Raw genomic sequence first — 17,032 nt, forward strand, 5'->3', positions numbered from 1 at the left:
TATTGTAAAGAAATACTCTATTTTATATACATCTGTGCATACACTTTTATATGTATCTATATATGTATGTACACACAGCAAAATATGCGCATCTATCCACTAGCATAGGTCTTCATTATTTGGAGCCTGTCATAGGATCTAGATTATAAGGAATTATTATACATTAGTTACCTTTTCCTTCATGTAATGTTTTAAAATAAATTAATTTTTAGAAGAGCTATTTTCATATACAAATATAATAATGTTAGTTTACAGCTTATAAGATTTCCATGAATGTTTGAAAATATGGATGAAAACTTTTGAAAAGATATTGGTAGGAGACACAGGTACCAATGTACTATGAATTTTCCCTTCAACAGACTTAGTGGATTAATAGATGTTTTCGATTCCTTTTGTAAATAATACTAGCTTAGATAACATGGTAAGCTGAATTGTTCTAGCTAGTGTGCTACTACTCTCTAGTAACTCTAATAATTATAAGTTACAAAGAAAAGCTGTAAAAATTTAGAAGACACTCAGATTGTCTTTAATCCTTGATGATATGTTTATGGGTATGGTTTGTACAAGAAAGCTAATGCAGAATCTCATTCAGTGAATCCTCTGTTCAAGAGAAGGTCTTTGCTCTATGTCAGGAGATTGGAGAATAAATGTCCATTTATAAATTTTCAGTTACAATAAAATGTTTAAATTATGTATTTGTGTATCTTTTTTTTTTAAGTGATTCCCTCTAACCATTTTTTCAGTTTGCTTATTGCTTCTCCTAATAATATTGGATACTAGGACATCTATTAATAATAAGTTCACATTTATTTACTTATACACAATGCAAGCACTGTTCTAAGAATTTCACCTGAATTGGCCTCAGTTAATCTCTATAACAACCCTGTGTCTTCTTTTTAAAGTTAGGAAAATGGGACCTTATAGAAGTAAAGAATTTGTCCAGGGTCAAACAATTAGTATGGTGACAAAATTGAAATGTAAATATATACAGTTTTACCTTAGTATCTAAACTTTTAACCAATTCTCAGTACTAAATAGGAAGTAAACCTTTCTGCAACTTCTTAAAAAGTCCATATGACACAAACACCCAATTGATAAAGTTTCTACAGAATATCAGTCCAAAATTCTAAAGGAGAGATTAGCCAATAGTGTCCAGCTTTTCATTAGAAAATGAAAGTCAAGTTAAGTTTATCTCAAGAATACAAGGATATTTCAATTTTAGGAATTCTAGTAACTTCGTTTTAATAGAAGTAAAATGTTTATCTTGATAGGTGTTGAATAGGCGTTTGCTAGAAATATAAACTGCTAACTAAGGAACTGTAGAGAGATATTTCTATAACATGATAAAAATATATATCAGAAACTAGAATCCTGAATATTTAGTGGTGAAATACTAGAAGTAAAGACGAGTGAGAAAAGTTGTCTTCTAGTACTGTTATTTATGACTATTTTAGAAGTACTAATCAATTACCTAATAGGATAGAAAAGGGATCCAATAAGGGATATAGTTAGTGGAAAGATGAGGGTAGTATTGTCATAATTTGTCTATGATAACATTGCATGTATGCATGCATGCATACATGCATGCATATAACGAAATCACCTGAAACACCTTAAATAGAAAGTTGGGTCAAGTGACAAGGGTTAAGAAAATATCTGTGTGTGTGTGTGTATGCACAAAAATGAACTACTATATAGTATATACTAATACATACGTACTAAAAACAATAGCTGTACAAAATATGAACCAATAATAGAAACATTGTGGGTAGAAAAGATGCTTTTTAACCACCACCATATATACCCCAGGAATATTGAAAACTATAATGTCCCACTTAAAATTGTAAAGAAGACTTGAAAAACTATTGGAGAGGCGTATCTTGTCTTCAGCTAGGAAGCCTTAACTTTTTAAAGATGGTAATTCATCCTATATCATTATAATTCTAATGAGAATTTTAGAAGACATTTTTTGAAATAATGATTGATTTTAATGTTCATCCTGGAGGGATAAATATGAAAATAACCAATAAAATTCTTAAAAAGAAGGAAAATTTGGCATATCTTGTTAAAACAAAATTATAGTAACTAATAATGCCATTTTGTACTTGCACAAAATACATAAATCAGTGGAATTTTTTGGAAAGTTCAGAAATAAAGCAAGCTTTTATGGACCTTAGATTATAAGAAGAAGACATTTCAAGTCAGGGGGATTAATTGAACAGTATTTAGTGATTGCTGGTTGTGTGCCAGTTGGTACCCTCAGTGCTTAGTAACTGGCACACAACTTTTTATACTTTCTAGTTGGAGACAAACAATAAAATCTCAGGTGGTTATAAGTGTAAGAGGATAAAAAAATGATAGGAGGTAGCGTTGTACATAGTAAGGGAATGTCTCCCATAAGGTATCATTTGAGCAGAAATTTGAAAGAAATGAGGAAATAGAAAAGTAAAAAAAATCCTGAGGTATGAGTGTACTTGAGTTATTTTATGAGCATGTTAACTCTGAATCATATAGAAAAAGAAAGAAAGCTCTGTCCATCTACTTACTGAGTTGGCCAAAAAGTCCATTTAGTTTTTATGTAAAATAAAAGACACATTTTTCATTTTCAACAATAACTTTATTGATTTGGGTATTTTGAGCTATCTCCCACTCTTGGCTTCTAGGGGGTGACAGCCAGTGGTGCTGCTAACATTTTCCAGCCCCATAGCAAAGAATTACTTGGCCAAAATGTCAGTAGTACCAAGAAACTTTGCAAACCACTTTTGACACATTTGATCAGTCACAGCACCTTCTCCATTCACTGCACAAATCTTTTGTATTTCAATTTCATTTTTACCTTTCTTGAAATAATAAAGCATAATACACCAAAAATGTTGTGTATCTTCTTCCCTCTTCAATATTAAAATGGCTGCACAAAAATTGACCAATTTTGATGTTTTTTTTTTGTAAATGAATGCTGATATGACAGCTGCCAATAATACAGTCTAACAAAATTGTTTTGAATGAAATTAAAGGCAACTAAGCACTAATAGAGCCATCCTATGGAAAAAACTAAACAAACTGTTTTGGCCAACCGAATAAAAAAGAAATGGTAGATCTGGAAATATTGACATGGAAAAGCAACATAATTGCATGAAAAGAGCAGTTTTCTAGGAGGCTATATTTAATTTGATCCCATTTAGGTAAAACCAAATACATCAAGAGTCTGGAATTGTTTATCTCAATGTAGACCTGTTTTACTTTATAGTTTATATATTTCAGAATATTTTTGTTTTGTTGGTAAGATACCAAACATTTATTAAAACAAAAAGCGATGATACAACTTTGATTCTATAGCATTATTTTTAAAACATGAAGAGAAAATGGAAGTTTCTGATAAAAGAAACTAGTATCCCTGACTTGAAGGAGGCAGCAGAGTGTATATTGAAAGGGGTGGGCTTTGGAATCTTTTGGACCTCGGTTCTAATGACCTCTCAGCTACTTCCTGCTTTTATGACTTACAGTAAGTTCTGTAATGTTCTAAGTTTGTTCCTTCACAAGTAAAACAGGCCTAATAATATGCTTAATGTTGAAGAAATAAATGTAAGTTTCCTAGTACATACTTCTCCCCCCTCATCTTAATTTGCAGTAATGCTGCAATATTACTCCCAACTAAAAGAAAGCCTCAGGAATGATGAGATCTGGAATTTGTATTGCAAAAATACATGTAAAATGATCAACAATGGAACACTAATCAGAATCTGTCTTAAAGAGCTTTATACTACTACAGTAGTCAAGTAACCTGTATTTTACCTTGCTCTAGAAAGTATCTTATGCAGATTACCAAAGGTTTTTTGATAGTAGAGCATGACTTAAAAAGTGATGGCAAAAGATAATGAAAAGCAAAAGTGAGGGCAAAATGGAAGGAATGAGGGAAAAACTTTTTACATGAATCAGCACTTTTTAACTCTAAGACTTACAGCAGCCAGTAGAAGAGCCTTAATAGAAAACACTTAAATCAGAATGAAAAGAATCTTCCTCTTCTGTATCCAACCTTCCCCACTACCCCCTACCACTCTTCTTCCAAAAGCCTCAGGCCTAGATGGTAACACAGGTAAAATTTTAAAAATTTCAAAGGCACAGGCTTCGGTTTTTTCAGAATGCAAGAAAAGAAGGAAAATTCCCATATTTTAAAAAATGAATCCTAAGTCAATGGCATAAAATCATAAATCAATATCATAAAAAATTCTGTAGACTTGTGCTTGTTAATTGTTTTGGTCTGAGAACTTCTCTCCATTTTTAAAAACTATGAACAATCCCAGGACCTTTGTTTATGTTGGTTGTATCTACTGATAGTTATTAGAAATTAAAATGAGAAAATAAAAGTATTTTTAATTCCTTTAAAACTAATATGTTAAAATGGCATCTAAAACATATTTTTCCAAATGTAAATAAATCTTGATGAAATCAATACCATTTTTATATTTTTACAAATTGTTTAATGTTTTCCTTAATAGAGTATACCTGGGATCTTTGTGTGTGTGATCTACTATTGTCACTAGTCTTTTCAGATAATTCTGCATATTCATTTTTGAAATTGCACTAAATAAATGGTAATCTTTTACAGGTTAGATACAATGTGTAGTCTGAAACCAAACCAAGTAATATTTTATACTGTAATATATTAAAATCCATTGGTCTTTCTTACACTCTGAATGGATCTTTTACAACTATGATGATTTTATAAATTATGTATATTGGTCATTTGGAAAATATTGTATCACTGAATTGAGCATCTTTTCGAAATGCTACATTTCATTATATTATGATCACCACTAATCTTATTAGAAAAGCCTTTAGGTATTTATTGTGAAGCTGTCAGTTTCATGGTGTAGATAATAAGTTTTCTGGTATTTTATTTTCTCCTAAAAGCTTGAATTGTATAATTGACAACAAATATTGCTGTTGTCTTCCTTGAAGTAACAAACTGACCTTGATCATATTTGAGAAAAAATGTTTCATGAATAAAGAAGCTACTTCAGCTTGCAGCTCGAATAATTGTATATAGATGCTTCTCAAGATAGCTGTCAGACCTGTTGTGTGGTAGAAGTGCTTTATAAGTATTTTCTGTTTTATTACAGACTATTAAAAAGATGTATACTCAAGTGTTAGTGTTTAATAACATTTTTTTATTACTGTTTCAATAAATACATTCTTAGGTGAAACTCGCTTCCTCCCTGCCCTGAGATTGTGTGGTAGTGCAGAGTACTTACTACTGTTGTTGGTGTCACTGCCTTTAATCATGCTAAGGTGCTGTTTTACTCAGCATTAGCCTTGCACCATCAGTATAAAGTCAACACATTGAAAAAGGCAATAATGTCTTAGTAATACCTTTAACCTGCCAGAGCTTTGCAAGGTCTAGGGGACACCCAAGAGTCTTTGGACCCCAATTTTGAACACTGCTTCTGTATAACAATATCATATGAGTATTAATTCAGAACAAATTAACAAGTAGAATACATCATTATACTAAAATAATACTATTTTTATTAGGCCCAGGTGGTATTTCTCGTTTGAATGTAAGGATGATTAAGTGTTAGGAAATCTCTCAATACATAGAAGCCTAGGGAAGAAAATGCAGATAATGATTATATCAAGTTTCTAAAAATCAAACTGATAAAAGTTAAGTATCCTTTAAATATTTAAAAGCCACAAAAGTAAAACCCATAGTGAAAAGGAATAAATGGATGCTTCCTAAATAGGACATGTATGTGAATTTGTATGTGTCTGTAAATATCTTTATTATGTATTATGTATTTCAAACCAAAGTCATCATCTTTCCCAGTGGTAGACCAATGAAAGTACTCCCATTAAAAAGAATTCATGTGTAACAAGCCCTGGCTGGTGTAGCTCAGTGCATGGAGTGTGGGCTGTGAACCAAAGGGTTGCTGGTTCAATTCCCACTCAGGGCACATGCCTGGGTTGCAGGGCAGGTCCCCAGTGGGGGCCACATGAGAGGCAACCATACATAGATGTTTCTCTCCCTCTTTCTCCCTCCCTTCCCCTCTCTCTAAAACTAAATAAATAAAACCTTAAAAAATAGATTTTAAAAAATCTGTGACAAAACAAAATTATCTAATATTGTGTAGCGCATCATTATCATTCTAACATTGTTTAGAAATTGCTATATAATATAACATAACAGTGATAAAGAAGAATCATTAGAAAAAGTAGATGAATTCTTATTGTATCTAATATAATTATAAACCTGGAAAACTTCAAAGAAACAGCTACTAAAACTGTTAGGAATCACAGGATCTCACATGGCCACCTAAAATTTTGTATGTCAAATTTTAAGCTTTTCCTGTAACAAAACTTTTCTAGTTAGTACTTAGGAAATATAGTAAGAGGAACAACATATTGAAAAAAGTAAAATGCGTTAAAAGAAATATAAAGATCTAATTGAAGTAATATATATAAAAATGAAGGAAATATAAAAATTTTTCTGAGATAGAAATATTAAGCTGTAAGAATAGTTGTCCTTTCTGAATAAATCTATAAATTTGCAGCGAAAGTTGAGTCCCAATAGTATTCTCCTACTTTTGGAGTGTGGTAGTATTGATTCTACATTTTATCTGTAAGGAATTCTGAGAATAGTAATTAAAGGAATGGGTAGATAGAGGGGTTTGTCCTCTCAGCATCAGAAAAAAATATAAAGCTATCATATAGTATTGACATCAGAATATTAAAATCAGTAGGACAGAGTAGATTCCCAAAATAGACTTCAGCTATTTGGGATTTAGCACATGATGCATTTTAAGACATCTTCAGTAAATGATTTTGGGAGAGCTTGTTGGCCATCAGGCACAAATGTTGCTAATATACAGTTATCATCAATTCCTGTATGTTGCTACCAGTTAAATAATTTTAGTAGTATTTAGATTTTTTCCCACAACACATATAATAAAATAATTAAAACTCTTTAGCTAAGAGATAATGAAACCAATATATATTATCAGGCTATTAATGGGCTAGATGATAGCTCATTTAATTGCACAGCTCTAAAGTAAAATTAATCTTCATTTTATGAAAGGAGAAATAAATTTTTACATAATACAGTTTGACAATTATCACACAGACAGAATTCAGTTCTAAAGTTTGTTTTCAGAGTTTGTTTTCATTATACAGTTGATCCTTGAACAATGTGGGGGAGTTGAGGCACTGACCCCATGTGCAGTCAAAAATCTGTGTATAACTTTTAACTCCCCAAAACTGAACTAATAATAGCCTACTGTTGACCAGAAGCCTTACTGATAACAGAAGCAGTCAATACATATTTTATCTATATTATATGCTGTATTCTTACAATAAAGTAAGCTAGGGAAAAGATGTTACTAACAAAATCATAAGATAAAACATTTACGGTATTTATTGAAAAAATCTGTATAAGTGGACTCATGCAGTTCAAACTTGTATTGTTTATGGATCAACTTTAGTTAGGCAAGCTGCCTCTTAAAGATATATTGCATGGCCCCTTTTTATCTTCCAGATAAACCTACCTGAGCTCTAAATTCCTCCTATACTGATATCTTTATTCCTTATCCCACGTGTTTATAGTTGACTAATTCCATGCCTTTGCTTGTGCACTTTTCTTTGCCAGTAACATATTTCTCTTACTCCCTTTCCCACTTGTCTATTGTTTAAGGGACACGGTTCCCAAACTATAATTTAGTAAGAGAAACATAGATGTAAACAACTAAAATATAAAACAAGATGAAACTGTCAAAAGAAACAAGTAGCATGCGAAGAGTGACCATATTGATTAGCATTGGGGATACAGAAAACTTCTATCAATGGAATACTTTTGATATGAATCTTGAGAAATGAAAGGCATTCAGATAGCATCTAGGGAGAAGGAATATGAGCATGGATATGAAGACATAGTTGGTCTTTGGGGAGAGGTGAATTGGGAGGTGAGACTAGGGAAGGCAGTTTGGGATCAGATCATAAATAGCCATGTTCCTATTTGGCCTTCTTTCCTAAGAAAACCATTGTATTTTTGAGGAGGTTGCGATAATTGGGTTGTAAGGAAGAAAAGATTGGGAATGGATAAAGAAGATTTTTGATACCTTTTTGAAGCTTGGGCTCCTAAACTATAGTACAATAGTTCCCTCTTGTCCGTGGTTTTGACTTCAGTTATCTGTGGTCTGAAATATTAAATGTAACATTCCAGAAATAAACCATAAGTTTAAATTGCGCGCTGTTCCTAGTAATATGATGAAATCTTACGTGATCCCAGTCCTTCCCACCTGTGTCCACGCTGTGTAAGGGTGAGTACAGTACAACAGATATTTTGAGAGAGACCACATTCATGTAACTTTTATTATAGAATATTATAATTCTTCTATTTGATTATTATAATTGTTAATCTACACTGTGCCCAATTTATACATTAAACTTTATCATAGGTATGTACGTATGTATAGGGAAAACACATAGCATACATAGGGTTTGGTACTATCCATGGTTTCAGGCATCCACTGAGGGTCTTAGAACATATGCCCCATAGATAAGGGGGATTACTCTATATTGAAACAAAAAGCACAGTTTGAGTGACATACAGCTTAGATGCTAGAGGTTGTCTGAGATAGTGCTCTAAAGCTCAGCTAAAGAATGGCAATTTTAGTTGTCAAATACTTTCATACACGTTGCTGCATGCATTTATATTTATGTATAAAATATTCTTTTAGTCACTGATACATGGGCCTTTTTACATTTAAAGATCAGCTGATCATTTTATGTACATTGTACATTTATCCTTGGGATTCAGTGTACATAAGTTAAGCATATTTAACCCATTTTTTATCTACACATTACCAAAATCAGTTTTTTAACTCTATACCAGCTAGAGTTACCTATTTGTTATAGCAGTTCTTCTATAAATTATCATCACAAGGACTTATTAATACAAAAATAATAAGAGTTTTTGAGATATAATCTGAGTAAAGCATTTAAAATTTCTAAGCACCTTGAAATCTAGCACAATTTTAAAGAACTGGTGTGATTCAAAAGTGTTACTTTTAGGGTCTTCCTGTTGACAGAATTCAACAGTCTTTACAATATACTTACCTTTGTGAGTGTAGGATATCTGTTTCTGGTATTATTGCAAACTTCATTATATTCATGATGAGAGGTAGTGACAGGTACCTGAAAAAACAGAAAGACATAAACTAAACTCTAGTTCCTTAATTTATTGGCACAAAACTTCTTATTTTGGTTCAAAACATCAGCACATTTTGAGTGTTCCCTTTGTTTTAGGGTTTGATTTTGTAAATAAGGTTTTCTTTCTAGGAACTGGAATGTTTGGAGTATTACAATATCTACTGACAGTAAATTTCTTTAAACAAGTAATTAAGTTGGGATAACTAAAATATTTAATGAAAATCTCTATACTTATGTAAGGACTTAAATGAGTTGATGTTTTGCAAAGCAGTTATATTATTTTGTGTTTGTAGTTTATAGTGATGTACTTCTTTTTATGTGTTTAGCCGTATATGTGGGAGTCCATGTCCTGCAGTGTGGCCCGATGTAATCAAACTGCCGTATTTCAACACCATGAAACCAAAGAAGCAGTATCGTCGAAAGTTAAGAGAAGAATTTGTTTTGTAAGAAGGGGATGCTTAAACACCCATATTGCACTGAATTTTTCTTTTGGTTATTTGTTGTGAATTCTAAATGTCACTGTATCCTCTGTTGACTCAAGAGTAGACCTATCACAATTCTTCTGTCATTTTATTTTGAGTTTCCATTTCTACATGCAACTTATCATTTGACTACCATATGGCATCAGTGGTTTGGTTTTCTGTGTTAGATTAGGTGCTTACAGGAAAGAACTTTAATAGCATTTTCGGTTTTAAACATTTTTCAAGTTACTTGAGCTCAGGTTTTTATTTTGCTGTTGGAAACTATTCTGTTCAATTCTTAATTTAGTTACAACAGCTAACTAACTGCTCATAAAGTAATAAAGTATATTATTTTTTGTCAAAATTTAGAATAATGGTTACAAAAATATGTAAAAACATTTTTCAAAGGAAAATTAGAATTTATTGGAGTATTGTAAACATGTTATAAAATGCTAGTATTTGAAATAAGCTTCTAAAGAAACATTAAACTTGTTTCAAAAAACATGTGTGACTTTTGTATTCTTCTCATGTCAGTATTCCTGCAGCTGCACTAGACTTATTTGATTACATGCTCGCCTTGGATCCTAGTAAGCGCTGCACTGCAGAACAAGCTCTTCAGTGTGAGTTCCTGCGGGATGTGGAACCCTCAAAAATGCCTCCACCAGAGTAAGTGACTTTATCGTTATTAGATCCCATGTATAAAGAATCTGGACAGTTTTAATAACATCTGTATATAACTATCAGAAGCTTTTCCATTATTAGTTAAGTCAAAAGAAATCAAAAGAAATAAAATAATAGTAAAACACCTAATTTGCACATCTGGAATGCAGAACCTTGCTTAATGTTCAGCTAATCATAGGACTAGCAAATGTAGCCTCTAGCTAATTTTATTAATGTATTTTAACTCTTAAGAAAATACTACTGCTGCAGCTTATTACTGTAGTATCCATAGTACTGCTTATACTAGTAGTTGGTATTGCCAAAATTTTGAGTGCTAAAGTTAAACATTTTTTGTGTTTAATCTTTATAGTCCTCTCAGGTGGATGTTATTATTATCATCACCATTTTACAGAGGAGGAAGCAGGCTCAAAGAGGTTAAAAAACTTGCCCAAGAATACAAATATAGTAACAGGTGGCAGAGCCAGCTCTCAAATTCAAGTTAGTCCAATAAGAGAAAGAAGTTATGAAATATTCTTTGGCAGACTATATAATAGAAAAATTTTATCACTGGATAGAATAATATTAGTATCAAAAGTCTTTATAGAGTAAGTTTATTATCCAGTGGTGGGGGTATGGAATGCATAGAGTTGGGGAGTCAGAACAGCTGGATTCTTGAAATTTCACTCTCTTGAAGCTTCTGTAATTTCTCTAGAAATAGATTTGGGAAAAGGTGAGGAGACAGAGCAGTTCATTTGGTTCTTGGTAGGATCTAGAGACTTCGTAGGGATTTTCTTAATTTTAAAATGATGATGAGCATCATAAAAGCAAGCCTATCCCTATAATAAAAGATTTTCATGTAATACAGTTTATATATTATAAATGAACAAACATGGGCTTTGGAGTTCAGATCTTGACTCTTCTACTTTTCACTTAGATTGGACTTCCTGTATTTCTGAGGCCATCATATTCAGCTTCATTACGTTTTTGCTGTTTATGAATAGCTTTTGTGGGACAATTTGAAAGGCATTAAGGATGTATCATCTGACAGGTTGAGGGAACTGAATTATTCATTGTTGAATTGTTTCATTTAAATATTTTTAAGTTATTTTTTTGCTTATCAGTAGATATCAGCAGTCTTGAAACTTTGGCTCTGGTATCCCTTCAAAGAATTTTTTTCAATTTTGGGTTTGAAAAATTGTCTAAAACAGAAAAATAATACAGTGAGCATTCATATATTCTTCACGTAGATTCACCAAATACATTAATATTTGGACACAGACACATTTGATTTATCACTCTATATAAACCTTTTTTCTGAACTGTTTAAATGTTATATTGTAGACATGACATTTCATTTATAAATAATGCATATGTACCTATAAGAACTACAACTTAATTTTGTATAACTATAGTACCATTATAAAGCATAACAAATTTAACATTACAATATCTAATAGTCATATTTCTCCAGTTTTTCCTATAATCAAATTATAGCTATTATTTTTTTGTGGCAGTGGGGAATGAAGAATTTATTCAGAGCTTACACATTTCATTTAGCTTTCATGTCCCTTCAGCCTTTAATTACTCTTTGAGAAGGGTTTTTATAACATTGACATTTTTGAAGAGTTGAAGCTAGCTATTTTGAAAAACATTATAAAAATCTAGCTTTAATTGTTTTCTTGTGATCAGAATTAGAATATCTTTTGGGGTTGAGGCAGGCAGGAGTACTGCCTAGGTACTGATGTGTGCTTCCTGCTGTATTATATCAAGGGGAACATAATGCAGTTTTTTTCCCACTATTCGCAGTGGGAGTTGACTTGTAGTTTCCCACTATTGGCAGTGGGAGTTGACACATGAAAAACTTCTGGTAAAACTGTATCAAAGTATATTTTTAACTGACATCTAAACTTTTTAAATCAAGGTTTAATAGTTGCAAAAGATGTAATTATCAGTGTGTCATAAATGTTGACACTTAAATGGAGCAGTTACATCATTCTTAAAAACATTCAGTGGAATTGGAATGTCTTAGCATCTTTATATTCACAAACATTCACTTAGAAAATGTATGAAGAAACTCTAACAATTTGACATTGTTCATTTTTAACTTATATTGATTCTGCAGGGGTTTTTTTATTTTTAAGTCCTCAGACAAGGATATGTTTATTGACTTTAGAGGGAGAGAGAGAGAGAAACATTGAATGTTGCCTCCTGCATGTGCCCCAACCAGAGATTGAACCTGCAACCTAGGTATGTGCCCTGACCAGGGATTGAACCCACAGCTCTTTCAGTGTATGGGATAATGCTCCAACCAAGTGAGCCACCTGGCTAGGGCATTCTTCTGCAGGTTTTTAGTGCAACACATATTTTTGCTTGAAAGTTTTATATTGATTATACTATTACACATCTTTAAAATAAGTATATGTATACATATAAATGGAAATTGAATTTTTAAGATCTGACTACAAAGCTCTCTCTTGATGAATTTGTCATTGCAAATATTAATAGTACATATTTCAGTTAAGAAAAGAAAGTTAAATTTTATTGGAAATGCAACATAATGAAGTAAATAGGGCTGAGATTTTTTTCTCTGTGTAATTTGCCTATCAATTAATTGTACATATTCTAGAATGAAACATAGTTCCACATTAATTTCAGTTTTATTTTAGTAAGTACCCTTGTGAGCAAACATTTGAGAATAAGTGGGGTTTTGTCATAGTTATATCACTGAATTCTTTGAAATCCCTCCATATTAAGCCCCCAATCATACAGTAATCTGTCATCAAAAATTATTTTAATGATCTTTCAGATGTAAACATATGATTTTTTTTCTCCTTTAACGTTTTGACAGTAAAGATGTGGAAACCATATGACTTGACAAAAGATATGTTACTCAGTCATTAATCATTTAATTTTTTAAATTGGGGAAAGTAAACCGAAGAAACTTTTTGAATACTTATTTAATCCACTATACTTAGAAGAGGGTAGAAAGTCAGCATGTAATTTTAGTGTTGCTTTACCAATCAATTTATTAAATTGTGTTTTTTATTACATTTTTTAAAAAATATGTTTTTGTCCATACCTTGGAACTATAGATGTATTCCATTCAGTTTATGAAAAATGTCTGCCGCATAACCTAATTAGAAACACTGTTCATACTGTCAAATGTATCACCCAAATTTACTCAGTTTTTATCAGAACATAGCTTTTTTTTTTCCATTAAAAGTAAATGTTAATGTGCATTTTGGTGAAAATTCTGTAAAGCAGTAATAAGTTAGGGGGTACATCAAATTTTGTTAGATACATCACTAATGCAGTCAGTTATAATGATGTCAATGTAATATTTAAATAAAAAGTTACATAAACAATATTATCCTCATTTTGTAATATGTAATAAAATTACAAATTATTTATACACTAAGGACTATGAAAAAAGGCATGGTATTCCTTCAGGAAATATGTTTATGTATTAAACTGTTCTGATCAATTTTTTTGGAATAATCAAGTGAGAGTAGGTTATAAAAAAACACAAAAATAACTCCATTAATTGTATTAGATGTCCTAACTTTCCAATGTATTTAGTGAAAAGGAAAAAGTATAGCTGTTGAAAAATAAATCAGAATGGCAGCTACACTATAATTTTAATTTTCCTTAATAGCAACTATAAAGCATTAAACAGTTTATAAGATAAAATATGATCAACTTTATTAGAATAAATATTTCATGATGTGATTTGATTAAAAATAGCTTTAAGCTACCATATTAAATGATAAGTGTTATCACACATGAATATAGTGCCTATGTCCAAGCACTTACATAAGTTAACATATATTACCTCTACCCCATAAGGTATTGTTATCTCATTTTTAAAGACAAGGTGACTGGGGCACAAAGGTCATTACTTGCCTCATGAGACACAATAGGTAAGTGGCTGAACCAATATTTGAGCCTTCAGAAAAGTATATAAAAATTTATTCATCTAAGAAAACAGTCCTACTATATATCTGTGAGTCAGTATCACTAACCTGTACTGTTTTAGCTATTTGTTGGATAATGTTTATCTTTCCTGGAGATGAGTTTTAAAATCATCCATGTAGAATACTTTACATTCAAATTACCTTTTAGTGGAATTTTTTTGTGTTACTCTTATGGGACTCTTTCTTTCACAAGTTCTATGCATTCCCTGAACATTGGGATGGAGGAAGTGAAATCACTCCAGTTACTGCACTACTGCAGTATATCTGAATTCAGAATATTCCAACAGAGGCTAAGGCTACACATCTTAAAATACACATTCACAAAGACACACATGCAAAGGGAAAGAGTGAGAGAAGAGAGAAAGGAAAGGCTTTGGCGGGATTATGATGCCTTATAGCTTCCCAATATCAATATTTCAAATTGTCCCTTTGTTTGTTACTCCAGGAGGTTTTTACACGCTGAGGCAATGCACCATAGTAAGATGGCTGAGAGGTATGCCTTTGTTTTGTTTTTGGACCTCAGGTGCATAGACTTGATTTAATCATAATCCTTGTGTCACTCATCATTGGTCCATGCATGGCTCTCTTTTTTTTCTTTTAGTTATGTGATTTGATTAGTTATTTCAAATGGTATTGATAAGTACCCATGAGCCTACCAAATAAAAGCTAGATTCTTAAAAATAACCTACTTGAATCACATCATACCTTCTCCCTTCCCCCTGGTCCTATCCCATGACATATATCCCTTTGCCTTCCTCCACCTGAGGTAACCATCATCCCTGTTTTCTTTTGTATATAATTTTGTTGCCATCTATATGTACTCATAACAATTTATATTTTTAAATTTTAGTTGTTTTTAATTTTATAAGGGTTGTCATGCTGTTTGTAATCTTTTGGGAATGACCTTGCTTTATTTAATATTATATTACATAGCTAAGAGTCAACCATATTGTTGTATATGTCCTTATTTTATAACATGAGATAAGGGTAATTGCAAAAGAGGAAGCATTAAGAATTTACTGAATGTGCAGGCCATGCCCAAAGACCAATTTTAGGAAAGAGGACATATGGATATAGAAATTCTTTTAAAACAATTTCAGGTGTACCCCCTTAGAAAGTCTTCATGTACCCTTAGAGGAAAACATGTACAGGTTATAGACTGCAGATATATCACCAGGTTGGGGCTGCTCAAGGGAATTTGTAGTTATTCTGGGCAAGTTTATTAACCTTTCCAAGCCTTAATTTTCTCACATTTAAGTAGATATCATGGTAACTTCCCATTGGATTATTAGGGTAAGAAGAAGATATTTATAAATCAATTATTTATGTCTTTCTTTAAGCAAAAGTTATTCTGTATTGTTATCAAGCTTATGAAATTACATTCAGGTAGAATTGTTTCAGAATTAAGGGTAAGTTTGATAGTTGCTAGTTGTTCCGAACTCTTTGTTGATGAGTAAAGAGCCTGGATTACCTATTATTAAAACACCTCTAGCATTAGTTTAATTCTAGAGCATTTGCTTACAGAAGCAAATATGAGGGTATTAAAAAGATAAAAGTTTTTACTAGAAAATTTTTCAGAAATGTTATGTCCTACCCTTTAGTACTTTTTTTACATTGCATCTAATTTCTGCAAATGGCATCTCTTTTGCCTTTTGTCTTCATGTAATATTCAATATATTATGTGCTATGATAGAACTGGCTTTGAAAGATTGCATCAAGGATAACTGTAACCTACTTTTATGACTATTTATTATTCTTCATTATAGTTTTAATAAATGATTATCTATTGATTATTCAGAAACCATAAAAAATAGTCTACTTAAAAGGTGAAGTTTGGAAGGAGGTGGGGCATCAAGGTCAGTTTTCATTGGAAGAATTTATTAAGCCTATGTGTGAAGTCTTCAGCAACTTTTAGGCGGGGGGAGTGGCAGCTTTGTTTGTATTTAGCTTTTTGTTGTTGTTAAGAAATGCCACTGATGAACAGTTTTATTCTTTTTTTTTCTAGCCTTCCTTTATGGCAAGACTGTCATGAGTTATGGAGTAAAAAGCGAAGAAGACAGAAGCAGATGGGCATGACTGATGATGTTTCCACAATTAAAGCCCCCAGAAAGGACTCGTCTCTGGGCTTAGATGACAGCAGAACCAATACACCCCAGGGTGTGCTGCCAACTTCACAATTGAAATCTCAGGGCAACTCAAATGTAGCACCTGGTCAGTAATGCTTTCATGGGTTGGTTTTCTTCAAGTTGTTTTTTGGCTACTCTTGATTATGTTGCTGTAGTGTTAAAGCATTTGAGGTTAAAAGTTGAACATTAAGGTTTATTTACTGAACTTGACATTTCATTGTTATTTGCTTGTGCCAGTACAGATGTGTCACTGCTAGTGGCACCACGATATTAAGGAATCTCAAGGTAAGATTAATTTATAAAAAGGCTTCAAATTACATGTGACTAGTCATTACTCAGATTTCTCTACTTCCTTTTTTTCTCCTAGTGCAGGAGTCAGTAGGTCTTTTACTAACACTGTTCTCACTGGGGGTCAGCATTTAATGTCTGTTAATGCTTAAGATGTAAGATGAAAAAAAAACCAGGAAAATAGCCAAAAATTGTAATAGAAGCTCTTTCATACTCTATAATATCCTCATTACTTTTTTTACAGTAATTTAATTTTTCTTTCTTAATCATAAACTTAATTCTGCAATCCAGCTAGACTTGGAAGGGGTAAGAAAAATATGGA

The 17,032-nt window shown here is 32.0% G+C and overlaps 1 protein-coding gene and 1 pseudogene across 1 annotated transcript in view; one reads left to right on the top strand and one right to left on the bottom strand.

The window, feature by feature from the left end:
- Positions 1 to 17,032, top strand: part of CDK13 (cyclin dependent kinase 13) — a 141,830-nt gene that overhangs the window by 116,623 nt on the left and 8,175 nt on the right. The window contains exons 10-12 of the mRNA XM_045828091.1: positions 9,528 to 9,644; positions 10,197 to 10,328; positions 16,302 to 16,507. Coding sequence (XP_045684047.1) covers positions 9,528 to 9,644; positions 10,197 to 10,328; positions 16,302 to 16,507 — 455 coding nt within the window. The remainder of the gene's footprint in view (positions 1 to 9,527; positions 9,645 to 10,196; positions 10,329 to 16,301; positions 16,508 to 17,032) is intronic.
- Positions 14,809 to 14,870, bottom strand: LOC123812259 (annotated as a pseudogene).

Source organism: Phyllostomus hastatus, unplaced genomic scaffold (assembly GCF_019186645.2).
Source record: "Phyllostomus hastatus isolate PE091 unplaced genomic scaffold, TTU_PhHast_1.1 phas_scaffold_78, whole genome shotgun sequence".
NCBI classification, from domain to species: Eukaryota; Metazoa; Chordata; class Mammalia; order Chiroptera; family Phyllostomidae; genus Phyllostomus; species Phyllostomus hastatus.